This window comes from Salmo salar, unplaced genomic scaffold, assembly GCF_905237065.1.
Source record: "Salmo salar unplaced genomic scaffold, Ssal_v3.1, whole genome shotgun sequence".
NCBI classification, from domain to species: domain Eukaryota; kingdom Metazoa; phylum Chordata; class Actinopteri; order Salmoniformes; family Salmonidae; genus Salmo; species Salmo salar.
Window position 1 is genome coordinate 24297 of NW_025548089.1, and position 15704 is coordinate 40000.

General features: G+C 54.5%; 1 protein-coding gene across 6 annotated transcripts in view; it reads right to left on the bottom strand.

The window, feature by feature from the left end:
* Window positions 1-848: 848 nt before the first annotated feature.
* The window catches only part of LOC106592856 (TBC1 domain family member 30), a 30247-nt gene continuing 15391 nt past the window's right edge, over window positions 849-15704 (bottom strand). For 4 of the 6 annotated variants that reach the window (XM_045711901.1, XM_045711903.1, XM_045711906.1 and 1 more), the window contains 5 exons: window positions 13686-13791; window positions 7366-7469; window positions 6052-6191; window positions 3189-3392; window positions 851-2464 (listed from right to left, as the gene is read on the bottom strand). In XM_045711901.1, coding sequence (XP_045567857.1) covers window positions 975-2464; window positions 3189-3392; window positions 6052-6191; window positions 7366-7469; window positions 13686-13791 — 2044 coding nt within the window. In that variant the 3' untranslated portion in view covers window positions 851-974. Of the gene's footprint in view, window positions 2465-3188; window positions 3393-6051; window positions 6192-7365; window positions 7470-13685; window positions 13792-15704 lie in introns of all 6 variants that reach the window. The other 2 variants (XM_045711900.1, XM_045711902.1) reach the window with 2 other exon arrangements.

Consider the following 15704-nt stretch of genomic DNA (forward strand, 5'->3'; position numbering starts at 1 on the left):
GTCTCTCTCAGGTCCGGTCCCGTCCCCACCAGAGCCAGTCAGTCAGTGCCGCGTGGCCTCTATCGCCTCCTGGTGGACAGAGTGGAGGTAGTACGGCTCAGGCTGAGCCCAGGGAAGTGAACTGTAGGGGTTCTGGGTGTGGGACCGTAGAGACCCAGGTTACGGGCTGCAGATGAACGTCTGTGCTGTTTCACACTCGGGAAGGGAGAGAACACCTGACGGGAGGTGGTCCTGGGATGGTCCTGGGGCACGGAGGGGCAGGAGAGAGGGAGGGAGGGGGTAACGGGGCTGTGGGGGTTAGAGGTGGTCCTGGGATGGTCCTGGGGCACGGAGGGGCAGGAGAGAGGGAGGGAGGGGGAAACAGGGCTACCAGGGCTGTGGGGGTTAGAGGGGGTAACGAGGCTGTGGGGGTTGAAGGGGGTAACGGGGCTGTGGGGGTTAGAGGGGGAAACGGGGCAGGGGGGTTCGAGGGGGTAACGGGGCAGGGGGGTTCGAGGGGGTAACGGGGCTGTGGGGGTTCGAGGGGGTAACGGGGCTGTGGGGGTTCGAGGGGGTAACGGGGCTGTGGGGGTTAGAGAGGGTAACAGGGCTGTGGGGGTTAGAGAGGGTAACAGGGCTGTGGGGGTTAGAGAGGGTAACAGGGCTGTGGGGGTTAGAGAGGGTAACAGGGCTGTGGGGGTTAGAGAGGGTAACAGGGCTGTGGGGGTTAGAGAGGGTAACAGGGCTGTGGGGGTTAGAGGGGGTAACAGGGCTGGGGAGGTTAGAGAGGGTAACAGGGTTAGAGGGGGTAACAGGGCTGTGGGGGTTAGAGAGGGTAACAGGGCTGTGGGGGTTAGAGGGGGTAACAGGGCTGTGGGGGTTAGAGGGGGTAACAGGGCTGTGGGGGTTAGAGGGGGTAACAGGGCTGTGGGGGTTAGAGAGGGTAACAGGGCTGTGGGGGTTAGAGAGGGTAACAGGGCTACCAGGGGAGCATCTCATACAGTAGATGTTCTGATAGGAGACTGAAGGGTCGGACTGTTGACCGTGGAGGTGTGATGAGGATGGTCGAGGAAGAGGAGGCAGGACAGGCAGCTCTGGGATGGAGGGAGAGGAGGGCGGCGCGTCCGGGCTAGAGGAGGACGGCGCGTCCGGGCCAGAGGAGGGCGGCGCGTCCGGGCCAGAGGAGGGCGGCGCGTCCGGGCCAGAGGAGGGCGGCGCGTCCGGGCCAGAGGAGGGCGGCGCGTCCGGGCCAGAGGAGGGCGGGCGCGTCCGGGCCAGAGGAGGGCGGCGCGTCCGGGCCAGAGGAGGGCGGCGCGTCCGGGCCAGAGGAGGGCGGCGCGTCCGGGCCAGAGGAGGGCGGCGCGTCCGGGCCAGAGGAGGGCGGCGCGTCCGGGCCAGAGGAGGGCGGCGCGTCCGGGCCAGAGGAGGGCGGCGCGTCCGGGGACAGAGGAGGGCGGCGCGTCCGGGACAGAGGAGGGCGGCGCGTCCGGGACAGAGGAGGGCGGCGCGTCCGGGACAGAGGAGGGCGGCGCGTCCGGGACAGAGGAGGGCGGCGCGTCCGGGACAGAGGAGGGCGGCGCGTCCGGGCTAGAGGAGGGCGGCGCGTCCGGGCTAGAGGAGGGCGGCGCGTCCGGGTCAGAGGAGGGCGGCGCGTCCGGGCCAGAGGAGGGCGGCGCGTCCGGGCCAGAGGAGGGCGGCGCGTCCGGGCCAGAGGAGGGCGGCGCGTCCGGGCCAGAGGAGGGCGGCGCGTCCGGGTCAGAGGAGGGCGGCGCGTCCGGGCTAGAGGAGGGCGGCGCGTCCGGGACAGAGGAGGGTCGTGGAGGTGGGGTCTGGTTTAGTTCTGACCCAGAGTTCAGCTCTAGAGACACCAGGTGCTCCTCCTCCTTCCTGGAGGTCTGGGCAGGAGACACAGGGAGGTGACTACCCTCGTCATCAGCCTTTCCCTCACCCACTCCATCTCTCTCCTCCTCCTCCTCCGTCTGACGAGGCCGTCTGTCCTCCTCCTCCTCCTCCTCCGTCTGACGAGGGCGTCTGTCCTCCTCCTCCTCCGTCTGACGAGGGCGTCTGTCCTCCTCCTCCTCCGTCTGACGAGGGCGTCTGTCCTCCTCCTCCTCCGTCTGACGAGGCCGTCTGTCCTCCTCCTCCTCCGTCTGACGAGGCCGTCTGTCTTCCTCGTCTCCAAACCCTAGCTGTACCCGGGCTGTGTTCCTGCGTTGGGTTCGTACGTGGGCTCGCCAGGGGGACCTCGCCCTGCTCCGACAGTCTTCAGCGCGAGATACCAGTCCGTTCCTCTCCCTCTCCCCTCTAGGGGGGACGGTGGCAGGGCTGGACTGTTCCTGGGACAGGGGGACACCTCCCTGCAGGCCGTGGGGACAGGACGGAGGCCGTTCCCGGCCGTTCCTGGGCTTCCTGCCTAGCAACAGGTGGTTGACGACAGGAGAAGGACGGAGTTGAGATGCTAAAACACTGGTGGCTGGACATCGATCTACAGGGAGAGAGAGAGAGAGAGAAGACATACACAGGTCAGCTCAGTGTGTCCCGGTCTACGTTCAGTCTGCAGCAACAGGACAGTAATAACACGGAGGACTCCACATACAGCGATTAAACAACGTCCTGGCTCTGGACCAAACTCAGACCTCACCACAGAGATCACATTTATCACGGGAACGAGACGAAGAAGCTTTACGAGAGTTACAATAAAATACTGCTTTTGGGTTTATAAAAGGAGCTTTGAGTCGTGATTTACTGAAGACGGACAACATCAGGGAGTTGGAGAAATCGTTTTGGAGGGAATATAGAAGCACGGGGGGGGAAGTCAAATCCAATGGAAGTGTGTTACATGAGTAGGTAGATTCCTATTGGGTGATGCCGTGTTTAGATGGGCAGCCGCCAGGCCAGACAGACTGACGCTCTCCTGTCAGTCAAAGAGAAGAGCGAGCAACATCAGGCCCCGGACCACCGGAGGCACCGTCCAACCTCGGACCACCGGCGGCACCGTCCCACCCCGGACCACCGGCACCGTCCCGCCCGGACCACCGGCGGCACCGTCCCACCCCGGACCACCGGCGGCACCGTCCCGCCCCGGACCACCGGCGGCACCGGACCACCGGCGGCACCGTCCCACCCCGGACCACCAAAAATAACGTGATTTTTGTTGACAGTGTGTGTGTTACCGTGTGTGTGTGTGTGTGTGTGTGTGTGTGTGTTACCTGTGTGTATGTACAGCCGTCTGGCCTGTTGTTGCTGATGTCTCTTCAGACGTGAGTATTGTTTCCTCAGAGCGCTGACGTCCGTACTCATCCTCTCCTGTAACATACTGTTCACGGCCGCTTGGTGCTCCGCTCTCCCGCCCCCGTCCACCGCACCCGGGCTCAGGGCCGCCATGTCACCTCCCTGCTCCCCCCAGCGCTGGTCTGGAGAGGAGAGAGTCAAACATCTCCTAGGAAATACAAGGACCAGGAGGAGAGAGGAGGAGGACTCTAGGTCTACACACACTGTCTACCACTACATTAAACTAATGGGACCAGGAGGAGGAGGAGGAGAGAGGAGGAGGAGAGAGGAGGATTAGGTCTAACACACTGTCTACACTACATTAAACTAATGGGACCAGGAGGAGAGGAGGACTCTAGGTCTACACACACTGTCTACCACTACATTAAACTAATGGGACCAGGAGGAGGAGAGAGGAGAGAGGAGGACTCTAGGTCTACACACACTGTCTACCACTACATTAAACTAATGGGACCAGGAGGAGGAGGAGAGGAGGACTCTAGGTCTACACACACTGTCTACCACTACATTAAACTAATGGGACCAGGAGGAGGAGGAGGACTCTAGGTCTACACACACTGTCTACCACTACATTAAACTAATGGGACCAGGAGGAGGAGGAGAGGAGGACTCTAGGTCTACACACACTGTCTACCACTACATTAAACTAATGGGACCAGGAGGAGGAGGAGGAGGACTCTAGGTCTACACACACTGTCTACCACTACATTAAACTAATGGGACCAGGAGGAGGAGGAGAGAGGAGGACTCTAGGTCTACACACACTGTCTACCACTACATTAAACTAATGGGACCAGGAGGAGGAGAGAGCAGGACTCTAGGTCTACACACACTGTCTACCACTACATTAAACTAATGGGACCAGGAGGAGGAGGAGGAGGACCAGGAGGAGGAGGAGGAGGACTCTAGGTCTACACACACTGTCTACCACTACATTAAACTAATGGGACCAGGAGGAGAGGAGAGAGGAGAGGAGGACTCTAGGTCTACACACACTGTCTACCACTACATTAAACTAATGGGACCAGGAGGAGGAGGAGGAGAGAGGAGGACTCTAGGTCTACACACACTGTCTACCACTACATTAAACTAATGGGACCAGGAGGAGGAGAGAGGAGAGAGGAGGACTCTAGGTCTACACACACTGTCTACCACTACATTAAACTAATGGGACCAGGAGGAGGAGGAGGAGGAGAGAGGAGGACTCTAGGTCTACACACACTGTCTACCACTACATTAAACTAATGGGACCAGGAGGAGAGGAGGACTCTAGGTCTACACACACTGTCTACCACTACATTAAACTAATGGGACCAGGAGGAGGAGGAGGAGGACTCTAGGTCTACACACACTGTCTACCACTACATTAAACTAATGGGACCAGGAGGAGAGGAGAGGAGAGAGGAGGACTCTAGGTCTACACACACTGTCTACCACTACATTAAACTAATGGGACCAGGAGGAGGAGGAGGAGGAGAGAGGAGGACTCTAGGTCTACACACACTGTCTACCACTACATTAAACTAATGGGACCAGGAGGAGGAGGAGGAGAGAGGAGGACTCTAGGTCTACACACACTGTCTACCACTACATTAAACTAATGGGACCAGGAGGAGGAGGAGAGAGGAGGACTCTAGGTCTACACACACTGTCTACCACTACATTAAACTAATGGGACCAGGAGGAGAGGAGGAGAGAGGAGGACTCTAGGTCTACACACACTGTCTACCACTACATTAAACTAATGGGACCAGGAGGAGGAGGAGGACTCTAGGTCTACACACACTGTCTACCACTACATTAAACTAATGGGACCAGGAGGAGGAGAGAGGAGAGAGGAGGACTCTAGGTCTACACACACTGTCTACCACTACATTAAACTAATGGGACCAGGAGGAGGAGGAGAGGAGGACTCTAGGTCTACACACACTGTCTACCACTACATTAAACTAATGGGACCAGGAGGAGAGGAGAGGAGAGAGGAGGACTCTAGGTCTACACACACTGTCTACCACTACATTAAACTAATGGGACCAGGAGGAGGAGGAGGAGGAGAGAGGAGGACTCTAGGTCTACACACACTGTCTACCACTACATTAAACTAATGGGACCAGGAGGAGAGGAGAGGAGAGAGGAGGACTCTAGGTCTACACACACTGTCTACCACTACATTAAACTAATGGGACCAGGAGGAGGAGGAGGACTCTAGGTCTACACACACTGTCTACCACTACATTAAACTAATGGGACCAGGAGGAGGAGGAGGAGGACTCTAGGTCTACACACACTGTCTACCACTACATTAAACTAATGGGACCAGGAGGAGGAGAGAGGAGGACTCTAGGTCTACACACACTGTCTACCACTACATTAAACTAATGGGACCAGGAGGAGGAGGAGGAGGACTCTAGGTCTACACACACTGTCTACCACTACATTAAACTAATGGGACCAGGAGGAGAGGAGAGGAGGACTCTAGGTCTACACACACTGTCTACCACTACATTAAACTAATGGGACCAGGAGGAGGAGGAGGAGAGGAGGACTCTAGGTCTACACACACTGTCTACCACTACATTAAACTAATGGGACCAGGAGGAGGAGAGAGGAGAGAGGAGGACTCTAGGTCTACACACACTGTCTACCACTACATTAAACTAATGGGACCAGGAGGAGGAGAGGAGGACTCTAGGTCTACACACACTGTCTACCACTACATTAAACTAATGGGACCAGGAGGAGAGGTCAGAGGTCAGGAGAGGGGTCAGGGTTCAGACCAACCTTTGATGTGTTTCTGGTACCGCTGTAGTTCTGGAGCTAACAGCCCACCCAGAGGACCCAAACATCCCAACGCTGCTGTCACCACGGCATCTTCATCTTCATCCTCGTCTTCATCGCCCTCCCAGCCACCTGGACCGCCACTGGAATACAACATCATCACTTTACCAGCCACCTAGACCGCCACTGGAATACAACATCATCACTTTACCAGCCACCTAGACCGCCACTGGAATACAACATCACTTTACCAGCCAGCTGGACCGCCACTGGAATACAACATCATCACTTTACCAGCCACCTAGACCGCCACTGGAATACAGCATCACATTACCAGCCACCTAGACCGCCACTGGAATACAGCATCACTTTACCAGCCACCTGGACCGCCACTGGAATACAACATCATCACTTTACCAGCCACCTGGACCGCCACTGGAATACAACATCATCACTTTACCAGCCACCTAGACCGCCACTGGAATACAGCATCATCACTTTACCAGCCACCTAGACCGCCACTGGAATACAACATCATCACTTTACCAGCCACCTGGACCGCCACTGGAATACAGCATCACATTACCAGCCACCTAGACCGCCACTGGAATACAACATCATCACTTTACCAGCCACCTAGACCGCCACTGGAATACAACATCATCACTTTACCAGCCACCTGGACCGCCACTGGATTACAACATCATCACTTTACCAGCCACCTAGACCGCCACTGGAATACAACATCACTTTACCAGCCACCTGGACCGCCACTGGAATACAACATCACTTTACCAGCCACCTAGACCGCCATTGGAATACATCATCACTTTACCAGCCACCTAGACCGCCACTGGAATACAACATCATCACTTTACCAGCCACCTGGACCGCCACTGGAATACAACATCATCACTTTACCAGCCACCTGGACCGCCACTGGAATACAACATCATCACTTTACCAGCCACCTGGACCGCCACTGGAATACAACATCACTTTACCAGCCACCTAGACCGCCACTGGATTACAACATCATCACTTTACCAGCCACCTGGACCGCCACTGGAATACAACATCATCACTTTACCAGCCACCTGGACCGCCACTGGAATACAACATCACTTTACCAGCCACCTAGACCGCCACTGGATTACAACATCACTTTACCAGCCACCTGGACCGCCACTGGAATACAGCATCATCACCCTACCATCACCAGACCCGCCTGTACACAACGACCAGACCCGCCTGTACACAACGACTAGACCCGCCTGTACACACACTACATGACCTGTAGATATGAGCTTGACCAACCTGCCGTTGGGGTTGGATGTGGGGAAGGGAGTGATGTTGTAGGTGTATTTCTCTCGGAGTTCAGCCAGCTGAGGGAACGGAAACGCAGCCATGGAGTAGACCGTCTGGAGAGACAAGAAGGATCAGGGTAGTAGACTGTCTGGAGAGACAAGAAGGATCAGGGTAGTAGACTGTCTGGAGAGACCAGAGGGATCAGGGTAGTAGACTGGAGAGACCAGAGGGATCAGGGTAGTAGACTGGAGAGACCAGAGGGATCAGGGTAGTAGACTGGAGAGACCAGAGGGATCAGGGTAGTAGACTGGAGAGACGAGAGGGATCAGGGTAGTAGACTGTCTGGAGAGACAAGAGCTATCAGGGTAGTAGACTGTCTGGAGAGACCAGAGGGATCAGGGTAGTAGACTGTCTGGAGAGACCAGAGGTATCAGGGTAGTAGACTGTCTGGAGAGACCAGAGGTATCAGGGTAGTAGACTGTCTGGAGAGACCAGAGGTATCAGGGTAGTAGACTGTCTGGAGAGACCAGAGGGATCAGGGTAGTAGAATGTCTGGAGAGACGAGAGGGATCAGGGTAGTAGAATGTCTGGAGAGACCAGAGGGATCAGGGTAGTAGAATGTCTGGAGAGACCAGAGGGATCAGGGTAGTAGACTGTCTGGAGAGACCAGAGGGATCAGGGTAGTAGACTGTCTGGAGAGACCAGAGGGATCAGGGTAGTAGACTGTCTGGAGAGACCAGAGGGATCAGGGTAGTAGACTGTCTGGAGAGACCAGAGGGATCAGGGTAGTAGACTGTCTGGAGAGACCAGAGGGATCAGGGTAGTAGACTGTCTGGAGAGACCAGAGGGATCAGGGTAGTAGACTGTCTGGAGAGACCAGAGGGATCAGGGTAGTAGACTGTCTGGAGAGACCAGAGGGATCAGGGTAGTAGACTGTCTGGAGAGACCAGAGGGATCAGGGTAGTAGACTGGAGAGACCAGAGGGATCAGGGTAGTAGACTGGAGAGACCAGAGGGATCAGGGTAGTAGACTGGAGAGACCAGAGGGATCAGGGTAGTAGACTGGAGAGACCAGAGGGATCAGGGTAGTAGACTGGAGAGACCAGAGGGATCAGGGTAGTAGACTGGAGAGACCAGAGGGATCAGGGTAGTAGACTGGAGAGACCAGAGGGATCAGGGTAGTAGACTGGAGAGACCAGAGGGATCAGGGTAGTAGACTGGAGAGATCAGGGTAGTAGACTGGAGAGACCAGAGGGATCAGGGCGGCAGCTTAAACAGCTGGGAAATACAGGAGGACGAAGTGCTTTTTCCTCCATTATTATAGCCATGCGTTCTGAATGGTCCCGTGTGGCTCGGTTGGTAAGGCAGGGGCACTCGTAATGCCAGGGTTGTGGGTTCGATTCCCGCGAAGGGGACCAGCACGAATAAAATATGGAAAAATGTAAACACTCACTACTAAGTCTCTCTGGATAAGAGCGTCTGCTAAATGGACTAAAATGTAACATTTGTGGATGTAAATAAAGGCTGTAAAAAATGTTTGTGTTAAGAGTGGATATACAGTGTGTTCAGAATTGACAGATGACTGAATTTACAATAATTAAATAAAGGTATTGTTACTGGCCTACACACACAATACCCCATAAAGTCAAAGACCAATTAAAAAAAAATTGAAATGTTTACAAATGATGTTAAAAAATATAATATATATATATATATATATATATATATATATAAAAGCTGAAATGTGTTGAGTCAAATAAGTATTCAACCCCTGTGTTATGTCAAGCCTGTATAAATACAGGAGTAAACATGTGCTCAACGAGTCACAAGTGGCCTGGACTCACTCAGTACAGTAATACTGTTGTACAATGATCTGTCAGCTATGGAACCCTGACCTGTTCACCGGACGTGCTTGTTGCACCCTCGACAACTACTGTGATTATTATTATTATTATTTGACCATGCTGGTCATTTATGAACATTTTAACATTTTGACCATGTTCTGTTATAATATCCACCCGGCACAGCCAGAAGAGGACTGGCCACCCCTCATAGCCTGGTTCCTCTCTAGGTTTCTAATCTCCTAGGTTTTGGCCTTTCTAGGGAGTTTTTCCTAGGGAGTTTTTCCTAGCCACCGTGCTTCTTTCACATGCTTTGCTTGCTGTTTGGGGTTTTAGGCTGGGTTTCTGTACAGCACTTTGAGAATATAAGCTGATGTACGAAGGGCTATATATAAATACATTTGATTTGATTTGAGGTCCCTCAGTCGAGCAGCAGAATTTCAAAACACAAATAAATATTTAGGGCGAGACACACTGGCTTTACTCAGAGCCAGTGACATGTCGTCAGTAAAGATTTTAAAAAGCAAGGGGCCTAAACAGCTGCCCTGGGGAACGCCTGACTCTACCTGGATTATGTTGGATTAGCTTCCATTAGAGAACACCCTCTGTGTTCTGTTAGACAGGTAACTCTTTATCCACATTATAGCAGGGGGTGTAAAGCCATTATAGCAGGGGTGTAAAGCCATTATAGCAGGGGGGGGGGTGTTAAAGCCATTATAGCAGGGGGTGTAAAGCCATTATAGCAGGGGGTGTAAAGCCATTATAGCAGGGGGTGTAAAGCCATTATAGCAGGGGGGTGTAAAGCCATTATAGCGGGGGGGGTGTAAAGCCATTATAGCGGGGGGGGTGTAAAGCCATTATAGCAGGGGGGGGGGGGTGTTAAAGCCATTATAGCAGGGGGGGGTGTTAAAGCCATTATAGCGGGGGGGGGGGTGTGTTAAAGCCATTATAGCAGGGGGGGTGTGTTAAAGCCATTATAGCAGGGGGGGGTGTTAAAGCCATTATAGCAGGGGGGGGTGTGTTAAAGCCATTATAGCGGGGGGGGGTGTTAAAGCCATTATAGCGGGGGGGGGTGTTAAAGCCATTATAGCGGGGGGGGTGTTAAAGCCATTATAGCGGGGGGTGTTAAAGCCATTATAGCGGGGGGGGGTGTTAAAGCCATTATAGCAGGGGGGGGTGTTAAAGCCATTATAGTAGGGGGGGTGTTAAAGCCATTATAGCAGGGGGGGTGTTAAAGCCATTATAGCAGGGGGGGGTGTTAAAGCCATTATAGCAGGGGGGTGTTAAAGCCATTATAGCAGGGGGGGGTGTTAAAGCCATTATAGCAGGGGGGGTGTTAAAGCCATTATAGCAGGGGGGGGTGTTAAAGCCATTATAGCAGGGGGGGGGGGTGTTAAAGCCATTATAGCAGGGGGGGGGTGTTAAAGCCATTATAGCAGGGGGGGTGTTAAAGCCATTATAGCAGGGGGGGTGTTAAAGCCATTATAGCAGGGGGGTGTAAAAGCCATTATAGCAGGGGGGGGGTGTTAAAGCCATAACAGCAGGGGGGCGTTAAAGCCATTATAGCAGGGGGGGTGTTAAAGCCATTATAGCAGGGGGGGTGTTAAAGCCATTATAGCAGGGGGGGGTGTAAAAGCCATTATAGCGGGGGGGGGGTGTTAAAGCCATTATAGCAGGGGGGGTGTGTAAAAGCCATTATAGCAGGGGGGCGGGGGTGTTAAAGCCATTATAGCAGGGGGGGTGTAAAAGCCATTATAGCGGGGGGGGGTGTAAAAGCCATTATAGCGGGGGGGGTGGGTGTTAAAGCCATTATATCAGGGGGGGGGTGTTAAAGCCATTATAGCAGGGGGGGGTGTTAAAGCCATTATAGCAGGGGGGGTGTTAAAGCCATTATAGCAGGGGGGGGGTGTTAAAGCCATTATAGCGGGGGGGGGTGTTAAAGCCATTATAGCAGGGGGGGGGTGTTAAAGCCATTATAGCAGGGGGGGGGTGTTAAAGCCATTATAGCAGGGGGGGGGTGTTAAAGCCATTATAGCAGGGGGGGGGTGTTAAAGCCATTATAGCAGGGGGGGGGTGTTAAAGCCATTATAGCAGGGGGGGGTGTTAAAGCCATTATAGCAGGGGGGGGGTGTTAAAGCCATTATAGCAGGGGGGGTGTTAAAGCCATTATAGCGGGGGGGGGTGTTAAAGCCATTATAGCGGGGGGGGGGTGTTAAAGCAATTATAGCGGGGGGGGGTGTTAAAGCCATTATAGCGGGGGGGTGTTAAAGCCATTATAGCAGGGGGGGTGTTAAAGCCATTATAGCAGGGGGGGTGTTAAAGCCATTATAGCAGGGGGGGTTAAAGCCATTATAGCAGGGGGGGGGGTGTTAAAGCCATTATAGCAGGGGGGGGGTTAAAGCCATTATAGCAGGGGGGGTGTTAAAGCCATTATAGCAGGGGGGGGGTGTTAAAGCCATTATAGCAGGGGGGGGGTGTTAAAGCCATTATAGCAGGGGGGGGTGTTAAAGCCATTATAGCGGGGGGGTGTTAAAGCCATTATAGCAGGGGGGGTGTTAAAGCCATTATAGCAGGGGGGGGTGTTAAAGCCATTATAGCAGGGGGGGGGTGTTAAAGCCATTATAGCAGGGGGGGTGTTAAAGCCATTATAGCAGGGGGGGGTGTTAAAGCCATTATAGCAGGGGGGGGGTGTTAAAGCCATTATAGCAGGGGGGGGTGTTAAAGCCATTATAGCAGGGGGGGGTGTGTTAAAGCCATTATAGCAGGGGGGGGTGTAAAAGCCATTATAGCAGGGGGGTGTTAAAGCCATTATAGCAGGGGGGGGGTGTAAAAGCCATTATAGCAGGGGGGGGGTGTTAAAGCCATTATAGCAGGGGGGTGTTAAAGCCATTATAGCAGGGGGGGTGTTAAAGCCATTAGCTACAGTATTAGTGCATGAGGTGGCTACAGTCCACGAGGCCGCTCTCTCACCTGCATGAGGTGGCTACAGTCCACGAGGCCGCTCTCTCACCTGCATGAGGTGGCTACAGTCCACGAGGCCGCTCTCTCACCCGCATGAGGTGGCTACAGTCCACGAGGCCGCTCTCTCACCCGCATGAGGTGGCTACAGTCCACGAGGCCGCTCTCTCACCCGCATGAGGTGGCTACAGTCCACGAGGCCGCTCTCTCACCCGCATGAGGTGGCTACAGTCCACGAGGCCGCTCTCTCACCCGCATGAGGTGGCTACAGTCCACGAGGCCGCTCTCTCACCTGCATGAGGTGGCTACAGTCCACGAGGCCGCTCTCTCACCTGCATGAGGTGGCTACAGTCCACGAGGCCGCTCTCTCACCTGCATGAGGTGGCTACAGTCCACGAGGCCGCTCTCTCACCTGCATGAGGTGGCTACAGTCCACGAGGCCGCTCTCTCACCTGCATGAGGTGGCTACAGTCCACGAGGCCGCTCTCTCACCTGCATGAGGTGGCTACAGTCCACGAGGCCGTCTCTCACCCGCATGAGGTGGCTACAGTCCACGAGGCCGCTCTCTCACCCGCATGAGGTGGCTACAGTCCACGAGGCCGCTCTCTCACCCGCATGAGGTGGCTACAGTCCACGAGGCCGTTCTCTCACCCGCATGAGGTGGCTACAGTCCACGAGGCCGCTCTCTCACCCGCATGAGGTGGCTACAGTCCACGAGGCCGCTCTCTCACCCGCATGAGGTGGCTACAGTCCACGAGGCCGCTCTCTCACCTGCATGAGGTGGCTACAGTCCACGAGGCCGTTCTCTCACCTGCATGAGGTGGCTACAGTCCACGAGGCCGCTCTCTCACCTGCATGAGGTGGCTACAGTCCACGAGGCCGCTCTCTCACCTGCATGAGGTGGCTACAGTCCACGAGGCCGCTCTCTCACCTGCATGAGGTGGCTACAGTCCACGAGGCCGCTCTCTCACCTGCATGAGGTGGCTACAGTCCACGAGGCCGCTCTCTCACCTGCATGAGGTGGCTACAGTCCACGAGGCCGCTCTCTCACCTGCATGAGGTGGCTACAGTCCACGAGGCCGCTCTCTCACCTGCATGAGGTGGCTACAGTCCACGAGGCCGCTCTCTCACCTGCATGAGGTGGCTACAGTCCACGAGGCCGCTCTCTCACCTGCATGAGGTGGCTACAGTCCACGAGGCCGCTCTCTCACCTGCATGAGGTGGCTACAGTCCACGAGGCCGCTCTCTCACCCGCATGAGGTGGCTACAGTCCACGAGGCCGCTCTCTCACCCGCATGAGGTGGCTACAGTCCACGAGGCCGCTCTCTCACCCGCATGAGGTGGCTACAGTCCACGAGGCCGCTCTCTCACCTGCATGAGGTGGCTACAGTCCACGAGGCCGCTCTCTCACCTGCATGAGGTGGCTACAGTCCACGAGGCCGCTCTCTCACCTGCATGAGGTGGCTACAGTCCACGAGGCCGCTCTCTCACCTGCATGAGGTGGCTACAGTCCACGAGGCCGCTCTCTCACCTGCATGAGGTGGCTACAGTCCACGAGGCCGCTCTCCAACATCTCCTGAGTGATCCATCCCATGGTGCTGTAGAAGTCATCTGCTGTTTGACAGCACTCTATATGCCTGGTGAGAGAGGGAACACAGGGGTTAGGGTGTAGGGGTTATAGGGTGTAGGGGTTATAGGGTGAAGGGGTTAGGGTCAGTGTGTAGGGGTTAGGGTCAGTGTGTAGGGGTTGGGGTCAGTGTGTAGGGGTTGGGGTCAGTGTGTAGGGGTTAGGGTCAGTGTGTAGGGGTTGGGGTCAGTGTGGTGTAGGGGTTATAGTGTGGTGTAGGGGTTATAGTGTGGTGTAGGGGTTATAGTGTGGTGTAGGGGTTATAGTGTGTAGGGGTTAGTGTGGTGTAGGGGTTATAGTGTGTAGGGGTTATAGTGTGTAGGGGTTATAGTGTGTAGGGGTTATAGTGTGTAGGGGTTATAGTGTGTAGGGGTTATAGTGTGTAAGGGTTTAGGGGTTATAGTGTGTAGGGGTTATAGTGTGTAAGGGTTTAGGGGTTATAGTGTGTAAGGGTTTAGGGGTTATAGTGTGTAAGGGTTTAGGGGTTAGTGTGTAGGGGTTAGGGTTAGTGTGTAGGGGTTAGGGTTAGTGTGTAGGGGTTAGGGTTAGTGTGTAGGGGTTAGTGTGTAGGGGTTAGTGTGTAGGGGTTAGTGTGTAGGGGTTAGTGTGTAGGGGTTAGGGTGTAGGGGTTAGGGTGTAGGGGTTAGGGTGTAGGGGTTAGGGTGTAGGGGTTAGTGTGTAGGGGTTAGTGTGTAGGGGTTAGTGTGTAGGGGTTAGTGTGTAGGGGTTAGTGTGTAGGGGTTAGTGTGTAGGGGTTAGTGTGTAGGGGTTAGTGTGTAGGGGTTAGGGTTAGTGTGTAGGGGTTAGGGGTTAGTGTGTAGGGGTTAGGGTTAGTGTGTAGGGGTTAGGGTTAGTGTGTAGGGGTTAGTGTGTAGGGGTTAGTGTGTAGGGGTTAGGGTGTAGGGGTTAGGGTGTAGGGGTTAGGGTGTAGGGGTTAGGGTGTAGGGGTTAGGGTGTAGGGGTTAGGGTTAGTGTGTAGGGGTTAGGGTTAGTGTGTAGGGGTTAGGGGTTAGTGTGTAGGGGTTAGTGTGTAGGGGTTAGGGTTAGTGTGTAGGGGTTAGTGTGTAGGGGTTAGTGTGTAGGGGTTAGGGTGTAGGGGTTAGGGTGTAGGGGTTAGGGTGTAGGGGTTAGGGTTAGTGTGTAGGGTTAGGGTTAGTGTGTAGGGGTTAGTGTGTAGGGGTTAGTGTGTAGGGGTTAGTGTGTGGGGTTAGTGTGTAGGGGTTAGTGTGTAGGGGTTAGTGTGTAGGGGTTAGTGTGTAGGGGTTAGGGGTTAGTGTGTAGGGGTTAGGGTTAGTGTGTAGGGGTTAGGGGTTAGTGTGTAGGGGTTAGGGGTTAGTGTGTAGGGGTTAGGGGTTAGTGTGTAGGGGTTAGTGTGTAGAGGTTAGGGTTAGTGTGTAGGGGTTAGTGTGTAGAGGTTAGGGTTAGTGTGTAGGGGTAGGGGTTAGGGTTAGTGTGTAGGGGTTAGTGTGTAGGGGTTAGTGTGTAGGGGTTAGTGTGTAGGGGTTAGTGTGTAGGGGTTAGTGTGTAGGGGTTAGTGTGTAGGGGTTAGTGTGTAGGGGTTAGGGTTAGTGTGTAGGGGTTAGGGTTAGTGTGTAGGGGTTAGTGTGTAGGGGTTAGTGTGTAGGGGTTAGTGTGTAGGGGTTAGTGTGTAGGGGTTAGTGTGTAGGGGTTAGTGTGTAGGGGTTAGTGTGTAGGGGTTAGTGTGTAGGGGTTAGTGTGTAGGGGTTAGGGTTAGTGTGTAAGGGTTAGTGTGTAGGGGTTAGTGTGTAGGGGTTAGTGTGTAGGGGTTAGTGTGTAGGGGTTAGTGTGTTGGGGTTAGTGTGTTGGGGTTAGTGTGTTGGGGTTAGTGTGTAGGGGTTAGTGTGTAGGGGTTAGGGTGTAGGGGTTAGGGTGTAGGGGTTAGGGTGTAGGGGTTAGGGTGTA